At 39.5% G+C, this 21129-nt stretch overlaps 1 protein-coding gene across 3 annotated transcripts in view; it reads left to right on the top strand.

Moving 5' to 3' along the window:
* Positions 1 to 21129, top strand: part of CNTN4 (contactin 4) — an 813748-nt gene that overhangs the window by 642216 nt on the left and 150403 nt on the right. For all 3 annotated transcript variants that reach the window (XM_032458061.1, XM_032458059.1, XM_032458060.1), the window contains 3 exons: positions 2843 to 3040; positions 18011 to 18113; positions 20899 to 21083. In XM_032458061.1, coding sequence (XP_032313952.1) covers positions 2843 to 3040; positions 18011 to 18113; positions 20899 to 21083 — 486 coding nt within the window. The remainder of the gene's footprint in view (positions 1 to 2842; positions 3041 to 18010; positions 18114 to 20898; positions 21084 to 21129) is intronic.

Genomic DNA, 21129 nt, shown 5'->3' with positions numbered 1-21129 from the left:
TAGGTTTTGTGACCTATTAGTAGATGTTTTAGAAAAACAGTGTGTGTGTAACAGGGATGGGAGGCGGTTCTACATCAAATAAGTTTGCATGATTTAAATACTCTCTAAGGTATTTGATGAACATTGACATGTTAAAAAAAAATATCTTGCAAGTCCTGGAAGAAGAAACTTTAAAATCTGTTAAAGTGTATTTAATCCAGTGCTTCTCCAAGTCATTTGGTCATGTAACCTTTTTAAATTTGGCATAGATTGCAGGTAGAGGGCTTCTATTAACAGGAAATTAATACTCCAAGGACCACAATTTAGGAATATGCAGAATATGTTGAAGGCTGTTTGCATCTCCTACTAAAGCACTAAGTCACAAAAGCAGTGAAACCGAAAAACTTACTTTTAAATAGATCAAATGCATGTTCATTGAGTTTTATTTGTATTTTTACTTTAAAAATGATTAAGTTTGAATGATTCACATGTGCTTATGACTCGGAATGCTCTCACATAACTTCGTCCTCACCAAATACTTGTATCACATTTATTATTATCTGCATTTGATGGATTAAGAAGTTGAAAGTGAGAATGTTGAAATGGGCTTTTTTGTGGAATACAGGTGGTCTTCTGGTCTTTTTTTCTTTTAACTCCAACTAGAAAAATAACAAAGTGGATGTCTTTTTCTCTGACATCGATGGTCCATACAACTTTCTATTTACTAAAGTAGCCTTCTACAAAATTGAGAAAGCCTTGGAACACAAGCCACTAGCAACAGTTTTGAGAAATGTCTTCAGGAAGGAAAAAGTATGTGTATGTATATACACAGTTCTATATATTAGATTAGAGCTCTCCTTGGAGAGATGTGGGTTGATTAATATTTTACTGGTAAATTACTTTCTAACTTTCACCATGTGACTTTGGATGTGTTAATTTATTCTTAAAACTCTCTTACAGCTAACTACGGGATAGGCAGTGCTCTCCTCATTGTTCATATGAGACCACGGAGACACTCAGAGATTACTTGGCTTCCCTGAAACTCACATACCAAGTTGAGAGAGGAATGCATTGTGCTAGGCTGTTTGTTATATCCTGTTTTTATGGGAAAACGGCCGTATCAGGTTGTACTTCTTCATGACCTGTTATAGGGGTCTTTCCTCCACCGGATTTTAGTTTCTTGAGGGAGTAAACAGCTTGCTGGGAAGCACTCATTTACGCTGAGTATCCTCTTGACATCAGCATGGGGTTACTTATAATTACATGCACATGCGTAAATAAAATAATTAGCTATTCTCATATAAACATAATTATATCCCTCTAAAATAATGCATGTGGAAATGTTATAATCTAGTGACAAAGGGAAAGCAGTCTGCATGACCCTTCCTTTGTGTATAAACAGTAGATTATTAAGGCAGAATGTTTCCTGTCGCACACTCAGTTATTGAGGTCAATTACAACTGAGGACTCAGTGATGTATTGAACAACAAAATGCCTTTTTCAGTGATTAGTATTCTCTGTACAAAGCTGAAGTGACCTTTCTGCCATTTTCCAAGGACACTCCATGTGTTTAGAATTTAGCCCAGGATCATATTAAAGAGCAGCGTGCAAGAACACAGCCACCTAGCTCTGAAACCACAGGCTCCCTTTGAATGTGGTTGCTTCCCCTCCCCTACCAGAATAACTTTTGAAGATAAAACAGGGCATGTTGGCTAATCAGTGCCAGTGGCTAGTATATCACTTCTCCAGCTTTGTACAAATCTGGAGATCACACTTTAAAGAGAGAAATCGTGGAGTGCCTGGAGCAAAAGAAGTTTGATTTCCTTGGAGCACAATCGTTCACTCCGGCAAATCATTTAAACTTGTTCTCATCTGGGCTTCTTTTCTGGAACTGAAACCGCTTGGGCTAACGTGCTCATTCACAAAACATCCACCTAATTCTTAAGAAAAATTCGAACTTTCAAAGGAACATATGCAGGTATGACTGCCTGTTACACTTACCCCACTGGCATTCTGGGATGAGTGAGTATTTGCCAAAAGGTTGCTTTTTGGTCACTGCTTTATATTCACTCCCTTACGGATGCAATAATTTTTTCAGCTAATTTTTCTTAAATACAGATTTATGTTTATGGGACCAGCCAACCCATCAGTCATTATATGTTTAGGGAGTATTTGCTACACTATTAAACCACCATCTTGCTAAAATAATGGGAAAAGGCTTCAACCTCACAAGTGAGAAGAGAGTAAGAACTTGCATCAATAGTAAGAGGCATTGGGAGAAGACTGGATTGAGACCCAGGAATTATTCCGTCTCTAACTAGGGCTGAGTTTAGATTAGCTACTGTGTTCCTCTGTGCCAAAGTTTCTTGGTTAATGGAAACTTTATAAAATGTATTAGAAACCACAAAGTACCATGCAACTGTGTGGCACTCTGATGCACTGTTTTGATTATTATCTGTAAAATGAAAGAAATGATCTAAATAGTTTCCAGAGGGGCTTCCAGCCTTAGTATATCAAGACTGTAGACTCACTGGGTCCGTAACTTGAGTGTCAGCTCTGTAAGTATTGCATGGTGTTTGGCACGTGCTTAGCAAACTACAAATGCTTATTCCCTTGACTTAAAGAGATCGGGCATCTCTTAATCAGCTATCAGCGTACCTTCTAGTTCTGCAGAAAATCTTATTGACTGATGGAAGACTGATAAAATGCTTCAGGGGAATGTGATTACTTCCTATTGATATTTATTCGCCTAAAAAAAGATCACTGGATAGCCATATGAATTTTTAACTTGACCATTTCAGGAATACCATAGAGTTCCAGTGCCAAAAGACACATTTGTCATGATGATTCCTTTTGCTTTCAGAGCTGAGCTATGCCTGGATTTTCAACGAATACCCTTCCTATCAGGATAATCGCCGCTTCGTATCTCAAGAGACTGGGAATCTGTATATCGCCAAAGTAGAAAAATCAGACGTTGGAAATTATACCTGTGTGGTTACAAATACGGTGACAAACCAGAAGGTCCTGGGGCCACCCACACCGCTGATGCTGAGAAACGATGGTGAGTTTTCTAAGGGGTTTTCCTAATTCTGCTTTTTGCGATCACAGGTTGTTTGGAAAGTTTTAATGTTATTAGCACACCCAGCCTGACCATCTAATTTCAAGAAGTTTAATGCTTTCTACATTTGGTACCTATATTTTCTACCTTTGTGTGAGAAATAAATCCATGAATCCATTTTGGAAGACTAATTAGAAATCTAATTGCTAATCTCAACAGGAATGGAATGTGGATTTAGGTGACTGTACGTAACAAAGGAATCTATTTCTTATTTCTTTTCACTTAAATTGTGTACACAAGCACAATGACGTAGAAGGCTGAACAATCAGCTCATTAATCAATTCTGTGTAATTTAATATTCAGTGTCCAGAAAGAAGTTTTAAATTATCCAAGTAACTTCTGGATGTATGATACTGAAGACATAGTTCCAAGCACAGTGAAATGCAGAAATATCAAGGTTTATTTGGGATAGAAGTGTTCATTTCCCATACTTTTAAGAGATTATTTCAAGAAAATATGGGAATTTCACCTTAATTACTTAGATGGATGACATGACAATGTGTGGTAATTCATCATGTGCCTTTAAGGACATTCTCACTGATTTGTATGCCAAATTCTAATAGCACTATGCCTTTTCCCACCATGAGTATTTGTAGACCTACTGTGAGTCTTCATATGTATTCTGTTTCCTCTTCCTGAAATGTTCTTGATCCTTGATCCTTCCCTTGATCCCTTGACTGACTCATCTCAGTCCTTCCAGCTTCTTCAAATATATCACTTTCTCCAGGAAGTCATCTCTGTCTGCCCCCCTCCCCCCAACTATGCTGGATCAGTTGCCTTCTCAAACCAGCTCTGCGGAGGCCTGAGCATCCTTACAGCGTAGACCAAACTGTGGGATGTTTGAGTAAATAATGTAGATTTCAATCATTCACTCATTTATTCATATATTTAACGTATATTTATTTAACGTATCTTTGTTATGTGACAGTCACTACTCCAGGTGCCAGTGAACAAAAATAGTAAGGCCCCTATCTCACTGCACGTACATTCACCAAAGGACACAGGCAAAAACAAAGAAACAGAAACAAAACCCCAAATCCAATTATTTTAGATAGTAGTGAATAAACCAGCATGATGAAACAGAGCCTCTATGGGGTAGACTGACTGTCTACTTTAGACAGCGGTGTCATGGAAAGCCTTTCTGAGGAAGTGACATGAGCTGACACAGGAATGATAAGATATGTGTCCTGTGAAGATCAAGGGGCGGAGCATTCCAGGCTGAGTTAATGTCATATGCAAAGGCCCTGAGGCCTACAAAAAAAGTCACTTGGCATATTTAGGGAGCAAAGAGAATGTGAGCCTTATTGGAGCCTAATGACCAGGGAAGAGGGTGGTTTAAGTTGAGGTCGGAGACTGGATTTTATTTCAAGTGCAGTGAGGAGCCATGAGGGGATCTGATGTAAGAGAATTATGTATGTTTTCGAACTGATTGCTTAGCTACTGTGTGGAGAATTGATTTTTTAAAAAGTGAGAGGTTCAGAAGTAGAAGTCCAACCAAAAAAATGACGCAAATAATCATTTACAAAACAGAAACAGACTCACAGACATAGAAAACAAACTTATGGTTTCCAAAGGAAAAGAGTGGTGAGCAGGTATGCAGGGATAAATTAGGAGTTTGGGATTAGCAGATACAAACTACTATATATAAAATAGATAAACAACAAAACCCTACTGTAGAGCACAGGGAATTATATTCAGTAGCTTGTAGTAACCTATAATGAAAAAGAGTATGAAAAAGAATATAGATATATGTATGTATAAGAATCACTATGCTGTACACCTGAAACTCACACAACAGTGTAAATCAACTACACGTCAATCAAGAAAAAGACTGTTACAGTAATTCAGTTGGTAAATAAGGGCAGCTTGAGCTCTTGGATGCAGTGGAGAGGACAGAAGAGGATGGACTCAGGATAGAGTTTGCAGGTATAGCTGCCAGAACTTGCTGATGCATTGAATGTGGGAGGTGATGGAAGAGACATTCAAGGATGACACATCATTTCTGGCACAGCAGCAGGATGTGTAAGATATGCCGTTTACTGAGATGATTTTACCTAACAGGTTTATAAGGGGGAAATTCAGAATATTATTTTAGTCATTATTTACAAAGCCAAAAGCATGAATTCTCCCTTGGCAACAGAAACACTTGTTTGTTTTGTGCGTCCTGGTCCATCTATCTATCGTAATATTCATCAGGTGTATTGACATTTACCTGTCAGCTGGCCTTTCCCCACCCCTCGGATGCTGACATACAGATCACAGTTTTCAAATGGCTTTGTGCAAAGACCCAGCACAGTGCTTGCCACTTGGCAAACGTTAAATGAATATGTTGCATTAAGCTGTGTTTTATTAAATAAAACTGAAAAATCTTATCAGTTTGAAGAGAAAGGTAGGCAAGGGATTAATTTTATCAAAAGCTTCCAGGGCTATCTCTCCAGACCTCAGGGTGAAGAAGCTTTTTCAAGAGACGTGTTTCAGTGGCATTTTGTACAGAATTACTTAAAAATACTGCCTCCCTGGCCTCTGCCCATAATACACTTATGTCAAAATGTCTGTTCAGGGGTGTTATCCGTATATCAAGGAGCAAATATAATCAAATATTCACTTGGATGCACTAAGACATAGCCCAGGAGAAACATCACACAGAGTCGCTGCTTCAGAAAGAAGGAACAGAAATTCAGGAACACGAGAATTCCAGAGTCATCCTGTGCACCTCAAGTTGGCAACAACTCCGCCTTCTGCTTGGCTTTTAGATTTATCTCAACTTGTCTAGTGTATCTTTATAGAGATGACAAATGTTTTTTATTAGAATATTTTATCACAAAATTAGCAGACTGAGGATCTCATTCTTCAGCCATTAATGCCCATTCATTCCTAATTTCCATGAGCATTGCGTGGAAATTCATAATCTGTCTTTCCCATTTAGGCTGGAGTACATAAAATGGGTCCTCGAACTGTATTCCTAAACACACAATAGATTATGTAATTAGCTCTCGTCTGGAGGTAAGAGGAAAGGGGAAATATAAATTAAGAAGAGGTTGCAAAATAAAGATGATATTCTTGTTAAAGTCTGTACCGTAAGAGTAAAATCAATGGAATTATCATCCCGCATGATCTGATATTTAGCGACTGTGTATTAGACCAATAAGTGCAAGGTGTGTATAGAGTTTGTACAATCATTTTGATCATTGAATCTCACTCAGAATTTCATATCCTCCTTCTGGCTCCAAAGTGTGAATAGTCAGGACGGTGGTGCTCGTTGCGTGAACTGAACCAATTGCCACAACTGATCACTTCCCTCACTAAGTGCAGATGTAGCTTACAGAACTCACGTCCTCAGTGGTCAGATTACTTCTTGGACATTGCAGCTAAGCCATTGTGGACTATGATTATTTCCAGCCCCAAAGGTTACAAGGAGTCACCAAATGTAAATAGTGGACGTTGGCTCAGGTCCTGAGTGTGATGTGTCCCTTGTTGGTCCTGCTGGTCCTCTTTAGCTCTTTCCCCCGACACACTGTGGTTCTGCGAGAGCCTGGTACTTGCTGTTCCCTTTTCCCCAACTCTTCACAAGGCTCACTTCTTCCTGCATCTCAAGTCATGACTGAAACATAGGGCAGGGTGGTGCGGAGGCAAGCCAACTTCCCTGGGTGGAATCCAGCCCCACCGCTTATGAGCTGTGTGACTTGGACATCATGTAACCTCGTGGTGCTGTGTTCTCAGCAGCCAAGTGAGGATAACAGTGCCTACCTCAGAGGCTTACTCTGTGTGTTAAATTGTACGTAAAATACCTTCAATAGGGACAAAACAGAAGTGCAACATCAGTACCTTCCCCACCTAAGATACACTCAACAAGTTATGTTTTAAAAAACCAGATCACCGAGTGGATGGATAATATTCTCCTTGATTTGTAAAATGTATCTGGGCAATGACAGAGAAAGCTAGAACGCTGCTCTCCAAAATGCTGGCAGTGTTCAACTTTAACGTGGTTAACTTTTATTGATAAAATGTCTAGTTCTTAATTTTTTAACCTTTCTGCTTCTCTGTTTTTTCAAGTTTTAGAAAACTGTTTGGTAAAAGGGATAGCCACAGATGATTGGAACTAGAAGGCACTTAGAGATCACCCAATTTTATATCTTATTCTTTAAGAAAAGAAGGGAACTGAGGACCAGAGAAGTTAGGATGGCGAGGGGGTCAAATACTTGGTCCCCACTTACCATGCTATTTATCTGAGTTTCAGAAAAGCTTTTTGGACCTCTAGATTCACATCTTTACATTGTGATATTTGAGAATTTTATATTGAGAATTCTCCTAAATAAATGTCTTTTATTTGTAGTGCTCGCCTCTGGGAAGTACTATAAAACTGAGAGACAAAAGTGAGAGAATTTCCTATCAGAGTTTATATTTATTTACCTGGGTGTTTTAACATTTGCCTTGAAACAATGGTGTAACTCATTATGGGGAAAGTGCACCTGTTGCTGAGTACCATGAAAGAGAACGATGTAATTGAGAAAAATCTATCATAATTATTTCCACCATGGGCACTGAAGTAGTCCATGGATCGGTGCTACCCCAATTGCTGGTTATTAATGATGATGGACTTGCTTCATTATGTGCTTCCCACACAGATCACAAAGAATTATACCTAAATTTCCATAAACAAAGGAAACGGACCACCTGCACAGCACAACTACGGGAGAAATCGTAGACTTAGGTGATAATCATGATGGCAGGTTTTTTTCTGTCTTTAGCCATTACCCCCGATTTGCTTTAAAATGGCTAAAGCAGAAGAGAATTCGCAGAAAATAGGACCGTCTTGGGAAAATGAGATCATGGTGTGAGGCTGTTTGTGTACTTTGTATTCACAGGTACATAATCGAGCATGAAAATTTATTGTATGGCCTTTGCCTTTTTTCTGTGTTTTCCTTGAGCCTGCCTGGGGATTCGTTTGGCAGTTCTTTATTTTGCTTATTAGAACCAAGACAAATGTTGAACCCTTGACAGCCAGTGTCTATCTGATGGGTCCTTGCTTTGGACATCGGTTGTTAAATATTTTTGGATATTATCCCTAATTAGAACTCTAAATAGAGGAGCTACTAGGGAAACAGGAAACAAAGGATTTGTTCCATCTTAGAATTTCAAATTCTCTCTCTCTCTTTCCCTCCTCCATCCCCATATTTGTATACATTAAAAAGCATATATATATGTCAGATATGTTTGTATAAATATACATAGTTTTATATATACTAGATATATTGTCTTAGGAAGTTAAAATGTAAACTTCACTTTTTTGAATGCTTATTATACTTCAGTATAAATTTAAATTATTAAAAATGTACATTCTCAAATATAACCAAAATAACTGACCATATTTTTCTAAGTCCTGACCCATTTCCCCAAGTTTAATTTTGTTTACCCATGAAAGCATTGAACAAGGTCAGCATCAAAGCACTTAATCTTCTCACCTTAAGTCAAGTTTTAAGCTCCTGGACAAGAGACCAACTGATAACCTTAGCCTGAGGTGGGACCAGATAGACGTGATCAACATAGGACTGAGAGTGTGTTACTGGTCAGCGCCAACCAGCTTCATCCTATTTGCTGTGGCGTCACCTGGGATGCAGTAAAAGGAGGGCAGAACTAAAAGTCAAGAAGGAAAAACATCATAAGATTCTGAGAAGTAGTCCCAGATCTACCGCTAAGTCACGTGAGACAAATCATGCTGTTTCCTTGGTCCTCAGTTTTCTTAGCTATAAAAATATGTGATTTACAATAAGTTATATTGGAGGGTCCTTCTAGTTGTCATCTAGGATTCCGGTCACAACTCTGTACCTTACTCCACTCCAACCTCAAAGTTTGCACACGGCACATACTATCAAACACAACACAACACACAGATGCATTGGATCGGGTGTCTTCCTAGCACTACCATCCAATCCTAGTGCAAAACTAGGTGCATTCAGTCTTTCAGGCCATAATGGGCCATTCTGTGATCCTTCGCCTCTGTGGCCATTAGATATCCTAGTGGTTCAGAATACTACATTCCTCTCAACATTCCAAACACTAAAAAATGTAAAAGGGGAAAGTAGAATATTCTAGAATATTCTGGATTATCAATGCAGTATAATGTATTCTCCATTATGATACTGCCACCTGTTCATAGTAAACTTTCCCAGTATTTCCCCAAACTGGGTTAGATTCTTCAAGTGTTAACATTAACCACCATGTGTCTTCATGAACAGATCAGTTTCAATTAGAGGCCACTTAATTAACCTCGCCATCAGATTAAAAACCCAGTCATTAAAGGGATCTCTTTTTTATTGTAAACTTGATCTACTACCTTTTTTTGATGACTTAGCCTTTAGATTACCTAGGGTGAAGCTTCTGCCTGGCAACAGGCAGAGATAATGCCCTTGACTTGAGCATAATTTTATGTTTCTTAAGATCCAGAGTTTATACCAAAACACATTGCTTTATTTTTCTCTCACCTCTAATTACAACTTTTGTGTGGTTTTGTCCCAGCAATCATGTTTAATTCCCTAACAACATCACATCTGAGGATCTGTGGGTGTACAACATGTTTTATGAAGAGAACATCTAAATGACTGAAGGATGTGAGATGTTTTGCTAAACTGCCATAGCTAATCTGATTTAATAGTGTCTTAATGGTCCGGATATTTTGAAGACTTGACAAGCTTAGGAACTTGGCAGTCAGCTTTAGACCTCTAGCATAGTCAGATCCATTTCAGGTCCAGGGGGGCCAAAGGTCTTGGATGGTCATTTAGGTAATCAGTAAGGAAGCATCTGTTAAGTATCCATTGTGTGTAGTACACTATAAAATAAAAAGATGTGATCTCAGCCCTGAGGGGCCTTCGGTCGTAGAGAACTCCAAATTAGTGAAGGGTCTAAAGTTTCATTCTTCTTGGAATTATTGAATTGAGTTTAAGAAAACACATTTACAGACGGAGGGCTTTGAAATAAAAGAGGGCAGAAGAGGTGTCCAGCCTAGAATAGAGATGTCTTGGGCATTCATTTGATTATACATTTAACCAACCCATGTTCATTGAGTGACTCTTGTTATATTTGTCACTAGGGATGCAAAAGTCTTTCTGTGTCCTCACAAGTGGTAGTCTAGCTGAGGAGCTGAATTGTAATCTGAGGCAGGAGTGAATCCAAACTGGGGAGGATGGAGAATGAAAGCAGATTTATTTAAGCCTCAGTTGTGCTGAGAGCTACCAAGGAGCAGTGAAGGTCCTTGAGATTGTGAGTGGAATCACAGCTTGTGTGTAAGGAAGCCTAGCCCGGGCTTGGGAATCAGCCCCAACTTCCATAAAGAGTTGGCCAATCTAACAGAGAGGGTAAGAATTCTAGGCAGTGGATACAGTGTCCGTTTAAACCAGGAGTTGGCAAACTCCTTCCTGAAAGCTCAAGCTTGCTGGTAACCTGCTTTTCTAAATAAAGTTTAACATTTTTCTCCATAAAAATGTGGGATATTCTTGGTTAATTCCCAGAGTCTGTGTAATTTTTGTTGCTATTGTAAATGGTGTTTTATTTTAATCTCATTCTCTATTTGACTTGTATGTGATTCAGCATTTGGCAAGCTTGCTGAAATCTTGTCAGTTCTATAGTTTGTTCATTCTCTCGACTCTCTCAAACTATGCTATCGTCCCCATTTTCTCCAAGCCAGAGGTTAGCCTACTAGGGAGCCAACAACAGCTCGCCACCATTTTTGTAAATAAAGTTTTATTGGAACATAGCCATGCTCCATTGTTTACATATTGTCTGTGGGTGCTTTTCAGCTACAGTGGCAGAGTTGAATCAGAGACTGTATGGTCCCAAAACCTAAGTAAAATCCTTGCTGTCTGTCTCTTTGCAGAAAATAACTTTGCCAGTCTCTGACAACATGATAATATCTTTAAATATCAGGCGACTGTCCCTCAAGGTTTGTTCTTTGTGGCTCCAAAGACTTGAACTGGGACCAACATGTACAAATTAAAGGGAGAGATTGTTTAGTTCAATACAATATACAGAACTTTTTAGTTAGATGAACATAAACGTACTTGCTCCAAAAAAGACAAAAGTTGGTTTTCTTTTTCTGAAAGATGATGATCTTGTAATGAATTACCCAACCTGGAAACTATTAGCCGATTACCTCAGAACTTCACGGAAGCACAGATAAATGGTTACTCTACCTTTATGGGAGAGGGCTTTCTGGAATAGCTCAGGTTATCTCTGCACTTTAACTACTGAGAAGGAAGGAAAAAGATGTAGGTTTGGGGTTTCTTTTCACCTTCTACAGGTTTCTGCAGTCACATTAAAACCCAAGTGGAGGACGTGATGTACAACCTTCAGTTTCCTTCCTCCTCCTTCCCAGCCCCAGGGAGGTCCTTGTTTGGACGGTCGTTGCCTCAAACTCTATGGGAATTCACTGATTAGAGGGTGGGTAGTGGTGGAGGAGATCCAATGGACAACCCCTCAGACCCCACATCTCCTTCAACTCAGGGCAAAATGAACCTTTTTTTAAGAGGGTAAAATGGTGAACTCAGCCAAAGAAATGTATGTTGACTAATTGGATATTTCCAAATATTTTTAGATAAGTGGAATCTACATCATATGAATTATTCCTCAAGAAAAGTCAATGTGGGAACTTGTTCATAAGACAATTTTTGCAATTTTTTTCTTCAGTCAAAAATCCCACTCTGTGGAAGTTGGTTACAGTCCCTTCTGTGGTTTAATTTAGCAAGTGCAGATTCCAGCTAAGGCAGGTGTTGGCAAAACCTTATGGCACAAAACTCTGCAGGCTGGCCTCCTGCCAAGACAGCGCTCTGCAAATGATAGTTAAACAAGCATGGTGTGTAGCGGATTTCTCTTTTATATTCTGTAATTTGGCAATGATTTTGTTGCCTTCTAGTTCTTACAGATATCAGCATCAGCCTTAGTAATTTTTCAGGTTTTGAAAGGGGAACCGTCATTACCACAGTCATCTACAGAATCCAGGCTCTTGATTGGCGCTGTCCCTGGTGGGACCCATTACTGGTAGCCTTCCAGTGACTCTGATGTCTGTTAATGTGAGATACAACTTCTAGCTTTGGCTTCACACCTCGCAGTTACTTCGGGGAAGTTCTCAAAGTGCATCATTCCCTGGACCAGCAGTGTTAGCATCACCTGGGAGCTTGTTAGAAATGCAAATTCTCAGGCTCCATCTCAACTTACTAAACCAGAAACTCAAGCCCTCCAGGTGACTTAAAGTTTGCCAACACTGGTTTAAAAATATATATATATATATATATATATATATAAATTTCTAACATGTCTTCCTTGGGAAATAAACGCTTCTGGCTATTCCATAAACAATTAATTGTCGCCTGCACACGTCACATTGCTACATGATGCACTGAAGAGGGGAAACTACAAATGTCACGAAGATAGCGATCAGGTCTGGGTACTGCATGCCATGCCATTGCTTGGTAAAGTGCGCGGCTGTGGTCGGTGTTAAGCGAATAGGTATTGAATGCATTGGGGTGTAAACATGACTAAGCCCCTGACTCCCGGAGGCTTTGACATTTGAAATTTCAAGTGATGGGACTTGCACCATTGTTGTGGTGGCGCTGTCACTCCAAAGAGGAGGAAACCTCGACAGTGTATTTTAATGAATTAAGACTTTTTTCACCTTATATTTAAAATGCAAGATGTAGGTGTTTCTATTTAGAACTGAAAGCAAGAGTTTTCCTTATGGGCAAAGTCTATATTGCACAGGAGAAAGGGAATATTGCTGAGACTATGTTTCCTGGTTGATCCTGACTATTATGAGATGCACTCTTTACTTCTGCTTTACCTTGGTTGTGTAGACACACCTAGGCTTTTGTATCTCCCCACCTTTCTAAATAGTTTGAAGATGGAGAAAGGATTCTGGAACAACTCCATCAATGGCCTCACTCTTTTTGCCTAATTATTTCTGTAAATCACCAGAGCAGCTGTAGACCAATTAAGTTCAAAAGTGTGCAGGTGGTCAGAGGAATGACTTGAAAAAATGCACTCCTGTTTTACGGGGCCTTTCGTTTCTTAAAAAATAAAAAAGGCAACAGCTTTTAAAATTTAATGTAGAAAAATAAAGGCTAAAATCGTTTAAAAATCAAAGAGATTGTCAAATAAAAATGTAGCCTGTGCCAGATGTAACCAAATTACATAGAACAGTTCACAGGCATTCCAAAAAATATTCACAATGTGGTTGAAGAAAATGGCTTCCTTTGTTTTTTTTAATGACTTAAATCCTAGGACAACCTTTTTATACAATAAAAATCCTTTAAACATCAGTGAAAACCATGCCATCCCATTTCTCATCCATATCTTTGTGTCCTGTAAATACTGCCATAAATACAGGTCTATCTGCATTATAACTGATAACTGTTACTCAGTTCTTATGACCATAAATGTAGATCACTGTGTCCACCCAGAAGTCACTTCATATGACCATGTAAATAACCCATACAGCTCATTTCAGGAAAAATTTGATCTTAAGTGAGTGGACTCAGACAAAAAGCCAAGATGATACTTAAAGCAGAACTTTCATGCCTGGGAAGATGTGCAAGTTTGACTTCATGGTTGTCATGTGTCACAGTATAAAGGGCCACATTTCTGTATCTTTTCCTTCCTTTCACAAATTCCTACCTATGGAAATTTTTTCTGTGTGCCTAGTACCGAGCTAGGATTTGTGAGGAACAGAAGAAAGCAGAAGTACTTCCATTTCTCAAGGAAGAGAAGGTACAACAGAGGAGAAGGCAAGGTTATAAACAGCTATAAAGATGATAGAAAACAGCGATGCCACGTGATTGCCCAGAGGTTTATTTGTAAAATGTTTTACAGCAGTTTTTTATTGAGCACCTATTAAGTTCAGAGACAGAGATAAAAGGTAGCATGAAAAAGACAGATGTATTGCTTGACGTCATGGGTTTTTACCATCTAGATGGAAGACAGAAATACATGATCTACCCAGGAGAATTATAAATTGTGGTAATTAGCATAAAGGAAAGAACATATTAATACCAAATAACAGCAGGAACCCATTTTAGACAAGATGATCAGAAAACACTTCTCAGAGGGGACATCATTTGCGCCAAGACCTGAAGCCAGAGAAGAGTCATCCATGTAGAGGTCATAGGGAATGAAAGAGAATGGAAACACATCCACACGAGTGCTGGCGTGCGAATGTTCACAGAAACATGATTCATGATATCCCAAAGAGGAAGCAGCCTACGTGCCCATCAGCTGGCACTGGGGGTTGGTTGTGTGCCCCCCAAAAATATGTTGAAGTCTAACTACCCCCACTCCAGACCTTAGAATATGGCCTTATTTGGAAAGAACGTGTTCAGATCAGGTCGTATTGGAGTGGGTTGGATCTTTTATCCAATATGACCGATGTCCTTATAAGACGGTGGAAGACATGGGGAGAGAAAGTCATGTGATGACATGGATAGAGATTGGAGTGACACAGCCTCAAGTCAAGGAACACCAAGACAGATGGCCACTACTGGAAGCTAAGAGGAGGCAAGGAACGATTCTGTCCAAAGTCTCAGAGCACAGCCCTGTCGACACCTTTGTTTATGACTTCTAGCCTTCAGAATTGTGAGAGAATAAATTCATTTTGCTTTAAGCCAGTTAGTTTATGTCTCTTTCTAACAGCATTCCTGGGACACTCCTAGAGCCAGTGAATGAATGGATGACTAAAATGGTGTCCTCCATCCAGTGGAATACTATTCAGCAACGAACAAGGCACTACTGGTACAGACCACGGCATGGAGGAACCATGATCGCACTATGCCAAGTGAAAGAAGCCGGATGCAAAAGATCACACAGTGTATGATTTCATTTATATGGAATGTCCAGAAAGGGCAAATCTCTAGAGATAGAAAGCAGATTAGTGGTTGCCTGGGGCGGGGACTGGTAATTAACTGTAAGTGGGCATGAGGGGTCTTATTTGGGTGATGGAAATGTTCTAAAATAGTTTTGGTGATGGTTAGTAACTCAATAAATTTACTAAAAATCATTACATGTTTTTTTAAAAGAAGTCATGGGAAACAGTGAGAACTGAGGCAAAAGAGGTTTGATAGTTTCTGGTCATTAAAAGGCTAGAGAGGAGGGGAACAGAGGTAAGGAGTTCAGGATGCTGGAGGACGGGACTTTGAGTCAGGGCCTTACTAGGACAGAAACCCAGTGTATATGGAAGGTTTCTAGGACGAGGAGGTGGGAGGGAGCCTGATCACGGCTGCGACCCCCCTTTCCCCTTGTATTTTAACCTTATCATCTCATCTCCCTTCTACACACGATAGACTGTGATGGAGACTGTCTTGATTTCCTTTCTCTCACGGCAGTTGTTTTTCTAATTAACACCACTCTGGGAGTGCACAGCCACACACAGCACTGAAAGGTGTTAACTTGTTCCTGCGCTTGGAGTTATACTACTGATATTTATGGGATGGTGAGTCAATGGTACGAGCGGTTTGTTAGCAAGTTCAGCAGCTGTGTCTGAATGCCGGCATTAGCAAGCACTGCCTCTTTATGGTCCAGCTTTGTGGCAAATGCTCAGGGGGAGGAAAACCCAAATTGGGTGCAAGAGAATGCAGAGATTGGCCAAAAAGGGAGGAATGGTTTTGAATGTGAAGGTGTCAAATATGGATTTTGTGTATCTGAATTTAGTTTTGGGGGGTTATTCATTGCAGTGGTGAGAGGCCAGAGTAAAAGATGAGGAGGGGGAGTCAGGGACTAGAGTTGCAACCTTGAACACAAGTCTGTTGTGAGACTAAAGACAAACTGTTTAACCTCTTTGAGACTGCAGACTTGCTTGTAAAAGGAAGGGATGGACTAGAACTGTGGTTAATTTTGGGGCGGTTAAAGTCCTTTTGAGAATAGGTTGCTAGGCATGGGTCCTCTGCAGAAAAGTGTGCATCCATGAATGACAAGATTAGGATTGCTGAACCAGATTATCTCAAAGATGCCTCCAAAATCCAACACCCTATTAGTCTCTGAAAGGAAAAAGCAAACAACAATGTTCAACTTTGTACTTTCTTTTTGGGAAGGGGGTTGCATTTTTTTTTTAACTGAAGTATAGTCAGCTTACAATGTTGTGTCAATTTCTGGTGTACAGGATACTATTTCAGTCATGCATATACATACATATATTCATTCTCATATTCTTTTTCATTATAGGTTACTACCAGGTATTGAATATAGTTCTCTATATACAGGAGAAACTTGTTGTTTATTTTATATAGTAGTTGGTATCTGCAAATCTCAAACTCCCAATTTATCCCTTCTTATCCCTCCCCTCACTGGAAACCACAAGTTTCCTTTCTGCATCTGCGAGTCTGTATCTGTTTTGTAAATATGTTCATTCGTGTCTTTTTTTTAAGATGCCACATGTAAGTGATATCATATGGTATTTTTCTTTCTCTTTCTGGCTTACTTCACTTAGAACGATGATCTGCAGGTACATCCATTGTTGCTGCAAATGGCATTATTTTGTTTTTTATGGCTGAGTAGTATTCCATTGTATAAATATACTACCACTTCTTTATCCAGTCATCTGTCGATGGAATTTAGGTTGTTTCCATGTCTTGGCTTTTGTATATAGTGCCACTATGAATATTGGGGTGCATGTATCTTTTCGAATTAGAGTTCCCTCCAGATATATGCTCAAGAGTGGGATTGCTGGATCATAGTGTACAACTTTGCACTTTTGACAACATACATCCCAGCCAACTTAGCTTGACTATTACATCATCTGACTCTTGGGGTTGATTTTTCTCTTAACACATGGAGGAAATCCTCTTGTTGCTTCCCAAGCTATGAAACTGCAGGTAAAAAGGGTCATCTCTGCCAAATGAGTGGAAGTGTTTCTCTTGGTCATTGTACCTGTCCCCATCTGTCCCTTGCTTTTTAACCTTTTCCTTTGAATCCTTCAGTCTCTTTTTCCTCTAACTGTAGGAGGCCTGAAGAAGAGACAAAATGGAGGATCCTATCACTTTTTTTAGTAAGCTAGATAATTTCAAACTTTTTATTGGCCCAGCTGGGTCAGAGGGCATGGAAAATGACTAGAAATTGAATAGAAATGAATATTAAAACACTGTACTGACCTAGCTGTAGTGGTAGACAGCGTCAAGAATGTATTGATAAGAAATAATTCGTAAGTATTTAGTTATAAAGCATGGACTTAATTTCTGAGGCTGTGTTACCTTGGCTATAACTGTACAGTGATCTTCCAGGATATGGGAAATAGGGAGAATGTGCCCTTCAAGGTAAGCTTGCCATTACTGCCATTGGCAAGGTGGGTATACCTTAAAGGTTGTTTTCTATAGTTGTTCCCCATTATTCTTTTGCCACTGTTTCAGAATATAATAAAAATAAAAGAATTTTGTGTTACCTTGTGTAGGCTAATTTATGACTAGTTCAGATTGGCCTTCAAAAATGAAAGGTAGAGTGATTTGTGGCCACAAATTGATTACTCAGAAAGTTTCTTTACATAGACACAATAAAGCATGCATATATTTTTTAATGTATGTTAAATTTTATTGCAGTATGTTTCCAAAGAAATTGTCAATTTGGTATTGCTGGTGGCTGGGATTTTATCCCCCTTCCTTTTTTTCTTCCACAACTACTTTTTAAAGAAGTGTTCTTGAGAAGCAAAGTTGTGCACATGGAGAATGTAATCGCAGGCAGATGGTGTGGTGCTGTGAGACAAATTTTCCTCTCGCAGTAACTGGGAGAGAAGCCACAATTCACGGCTGTTAGAGAAAGGATCTGCTTTCCGTGAAGGAATTAATTGCACACATAATGATGTAGAGGAGCATCCTAGTTAACAGAAAAACACTTGCGTCTATGTTTTTAAAAGAATCTCCAAGACTTAGCTCCTTTGTTTCTCCACAGGGGTGATGGGCGAGTATGAGCCAAAAATAGAAGTGCAGTTCCCGGAAACGGTCCCTACCGCGAAAGGAACAACGGTGAAGCTGGAATGCTTCGCGTTAGGAAAGTAAGTCCTGGTTTCTCTTCTTCCTTGTCCTCCCTCCAGCTGGGGCAGGTAGAGAATTTTCTTCGCACTGTTCTCAGCGATGGTTGCCGAAGTCACTGAAGAGTGAGCCAAGCCTCTCCCTTCGTGACGCTGCGTGAGCATCACCTCTCACCTTGGAGAGGGGACGTGTGGTGGCGAAGGTGGGGAGGCCGATAGGGCTGCCACGATGGACGTGACCACAAAGGAATGGAGAATGGGCGCTTCTGTAAAAGTATTTTGTTCTCGTGCTGTGACCTGTCCTGTGCACGTTGTCTAACCCAGAGTGACAGGAAAGTAATGACCTTCATTGAGGTGCAGGGAAGCTGACTTTTTGGGGAAATGTGGACTCCAGTTTACAGAGCAGGCATCAAACTTTTCTTGTATTTTTTTTTTAATTGCCACGCTCTTCTGCTTTGGATTTTGGTTTCCTTCTGCTTTGGCTGTAGCTCTGTAAGACCTGATAGTCTCAAGTAATCTTTTTTAGCTTTATTTTACAGAGTCATCTGAGAATTATTTGCAAATTTATTATTCAGTCTGTGGAATATTCTTAGTTAAACCTATTTGGGAACCAGTTAAATTTCCCCTAGTGTGTCTTTCAGAGGGCATAAGGAAAATGAAAAGCAGGTCGGTTAAGATTTTGCCAGTAACCCTGCAGAAAACGTTTGGCATCAGTGACAAAAACTGTCATCTGAAATAAGAATTTTTAGGTCATCTGTGCTTTTTAATGATGCATATAAATCTCTGTGCCCAAACCCATCTATGCGGCTAACCCACTGCTACCTCCTCACTCATCCCTTTTCCGTGCCCAGGTGTTGGCCAAGGCAACAGCACCAACTTTTGCTCAGCTCATGTCAGCATGTAATCTCTATTCATCTGATTTTTGTGTTTTACAGCAACATGGAAGAAAGTTGGGGTTTTTTTGTTTTGTTTTGTTTTTTAGCAGCTAAAGGAAGGATCCTTTTGGTTTTCATGTTTTCGACTCACGGCAGTACAAGCTACAATAGTGTCTTTACTTTGGTGCAGGAAAATACAGTGATCATTTTCTACGTCCTGAAAACTTTCCCCATTAAATAAATTATGGCAGAGCTGTAGGACTGAACACTGTACTGACGTTAAATGTCAGGTTGTAAAACTGACATGTAAGACATAAAATGCCCACGTTTTATTCCTAAGAGGATAAAAACAGATTGCCAAACAGTAGAAGATGGTCCCATTTTTTATTTTACATATATATATAAATATATCTTATATATATAGTATAAATACGTATATAGCAGGAAACTTAATTTAAAGGAAAGATGAAAGTAGGTTAACTAGATAGTCTAGGCATATGTTGGATGAACTCTGTAAGGTGGCACCTTGAAAAATCTTCTGTAGAGAAAGACAGCAAAATTTATGTTGTTCCCACTTCAAAGAGGGTATGAATTAAAGTCTATTCACGCTGCTTGAATGGCATTAGAATGAAAACAAAAGACCCAGGTTGGGCTCCTCCAGTCTACACAGAAATGTTTGGGGGACGCACTTCCAGCTGCTGAAACACATCATCACTGGCCCACTTAAGAGCAGAAAGACTATGTCTAAGTACAGTTATTTGTAAAGGCAGTGCGCATTAAGTGTCTGTCGCATCAAACGTGGAGACACCCGTAATGTCCTTCTGATAGAGCCCTTTCTGCGTTTTGAGTTAGCATCTGCCTAATGAACGTAAATTCTCCTGAAACAAGTATAGTAGCGTTGATGGCTTTAATTTTTTAAATACCATCTCAGGTTTTCCAGAGAAGATTAGCAAGTCTTTAGTCTAATTACTTCTCTGTGTGTGTTTTTGTGAAAAATAAATAAGTAAATAATTGTATCCCCTGCTAGGAAACTGCAGCCTTAAAAGCGGTGGTTAGCTCACTACACCATTGATTTGCAGATTCGGGGATGCCCTCCTTGCAATTTAAGATGTGTTCTAAAGTTACAGCTGTAGGATGATGGATGCCTTGAGAGTATATAAAGACCCCACAAATTGCTTCTTTCTGTATCTCACTGTTCTAAGTACAGTTTCCCCAAACCACCCTCTTTTTAGGAGGGGGAGGTAAGTAGGTTTATTTATTTATTCATTTAGTGGCAGTACTGGGGTTTGAACCCAGGACCTTCTGCATGCTAAGCACACACTCTACCACTGAGCTATACCCTCCCCTACAAAGGCACCCTCTTAATAGACTGCTATATATGTTGGTAAGCTTCCATAAAGAGTGTTCCAAGAGGCAGACAGTGGAAGCTGCCAGTGCCTTGACACTGACCACATCCCTTGTGCCTTATTTCAGTAGTCACAGGAGCCCAGGAACCCACCAGGGTCAAGGGGAAGAGAGGGCCTGGACCTCATCTTGGTGGAGGCATCTTTAATTCCCCGCATCTGAGCATGGGCATTTTTCATATTGATGATTTTGAAAAAGCAGATACACTAGAAAAAATTTAGCAAGCATATAAAAGTCTGTTTTTATTTCGGTATTCATATTGCATGGAAGATTACATAGATTACCTTATATAAGTTTAAGAAAGGTTATTGATTTTTAAGAAAAACATTAAGTATATAATACTACTAGAGATGTAGATATGGCTAAAATCATAATGGTGTTAAAGTGCATAAACGAAGCTCAGGAAATAGTGTGTAGTGCAAGCGTGTAATATTTAGACCCGAGAAGGAAGCGTTTGTTAGGAGCATAGGTTCAAATAAAAGATGCCACATTCTCTAACTTGAGTCACTCCTTTTTTTCCTCGCTATCAGTCCAGTACCAACTATCATCTGGAGAAGAGCTGATGGAAAGCTGATAGCAAGGAAAGCCAGAAGACACAAGTCAGATGGAATCCTTGAAATCCCCAATTTTCAGCAGGAGGATGCTGGTTTATACGAATGTGTGGCTGAAAATTCAAGAGGGAAAAACGTTGCCAGGGGACAGTTGACTTTTTATGGTAAGTGTGTGATTCCAGTTTATCATTTGTTGACCTTTTTGTTATA

The sequence above is a fragment of the Camelus ferus genome, chromosome 17 (genome assembly GCF_009834535.1).
Source record: "Camelus ferus isolate YT-003-E chromosome 17, BCGSAC_Cfer_1.0, whole genome shotgun sequence".
Lineage (NCBI taxonomy): Eukaryota > Metazoa > Chordata > Mammalia > Artiodactyla > Camelidae > Camelus > Camelus ferus.
This window is presented reverse-complemented; position numbering and strand designations above follow the sequence as displayed.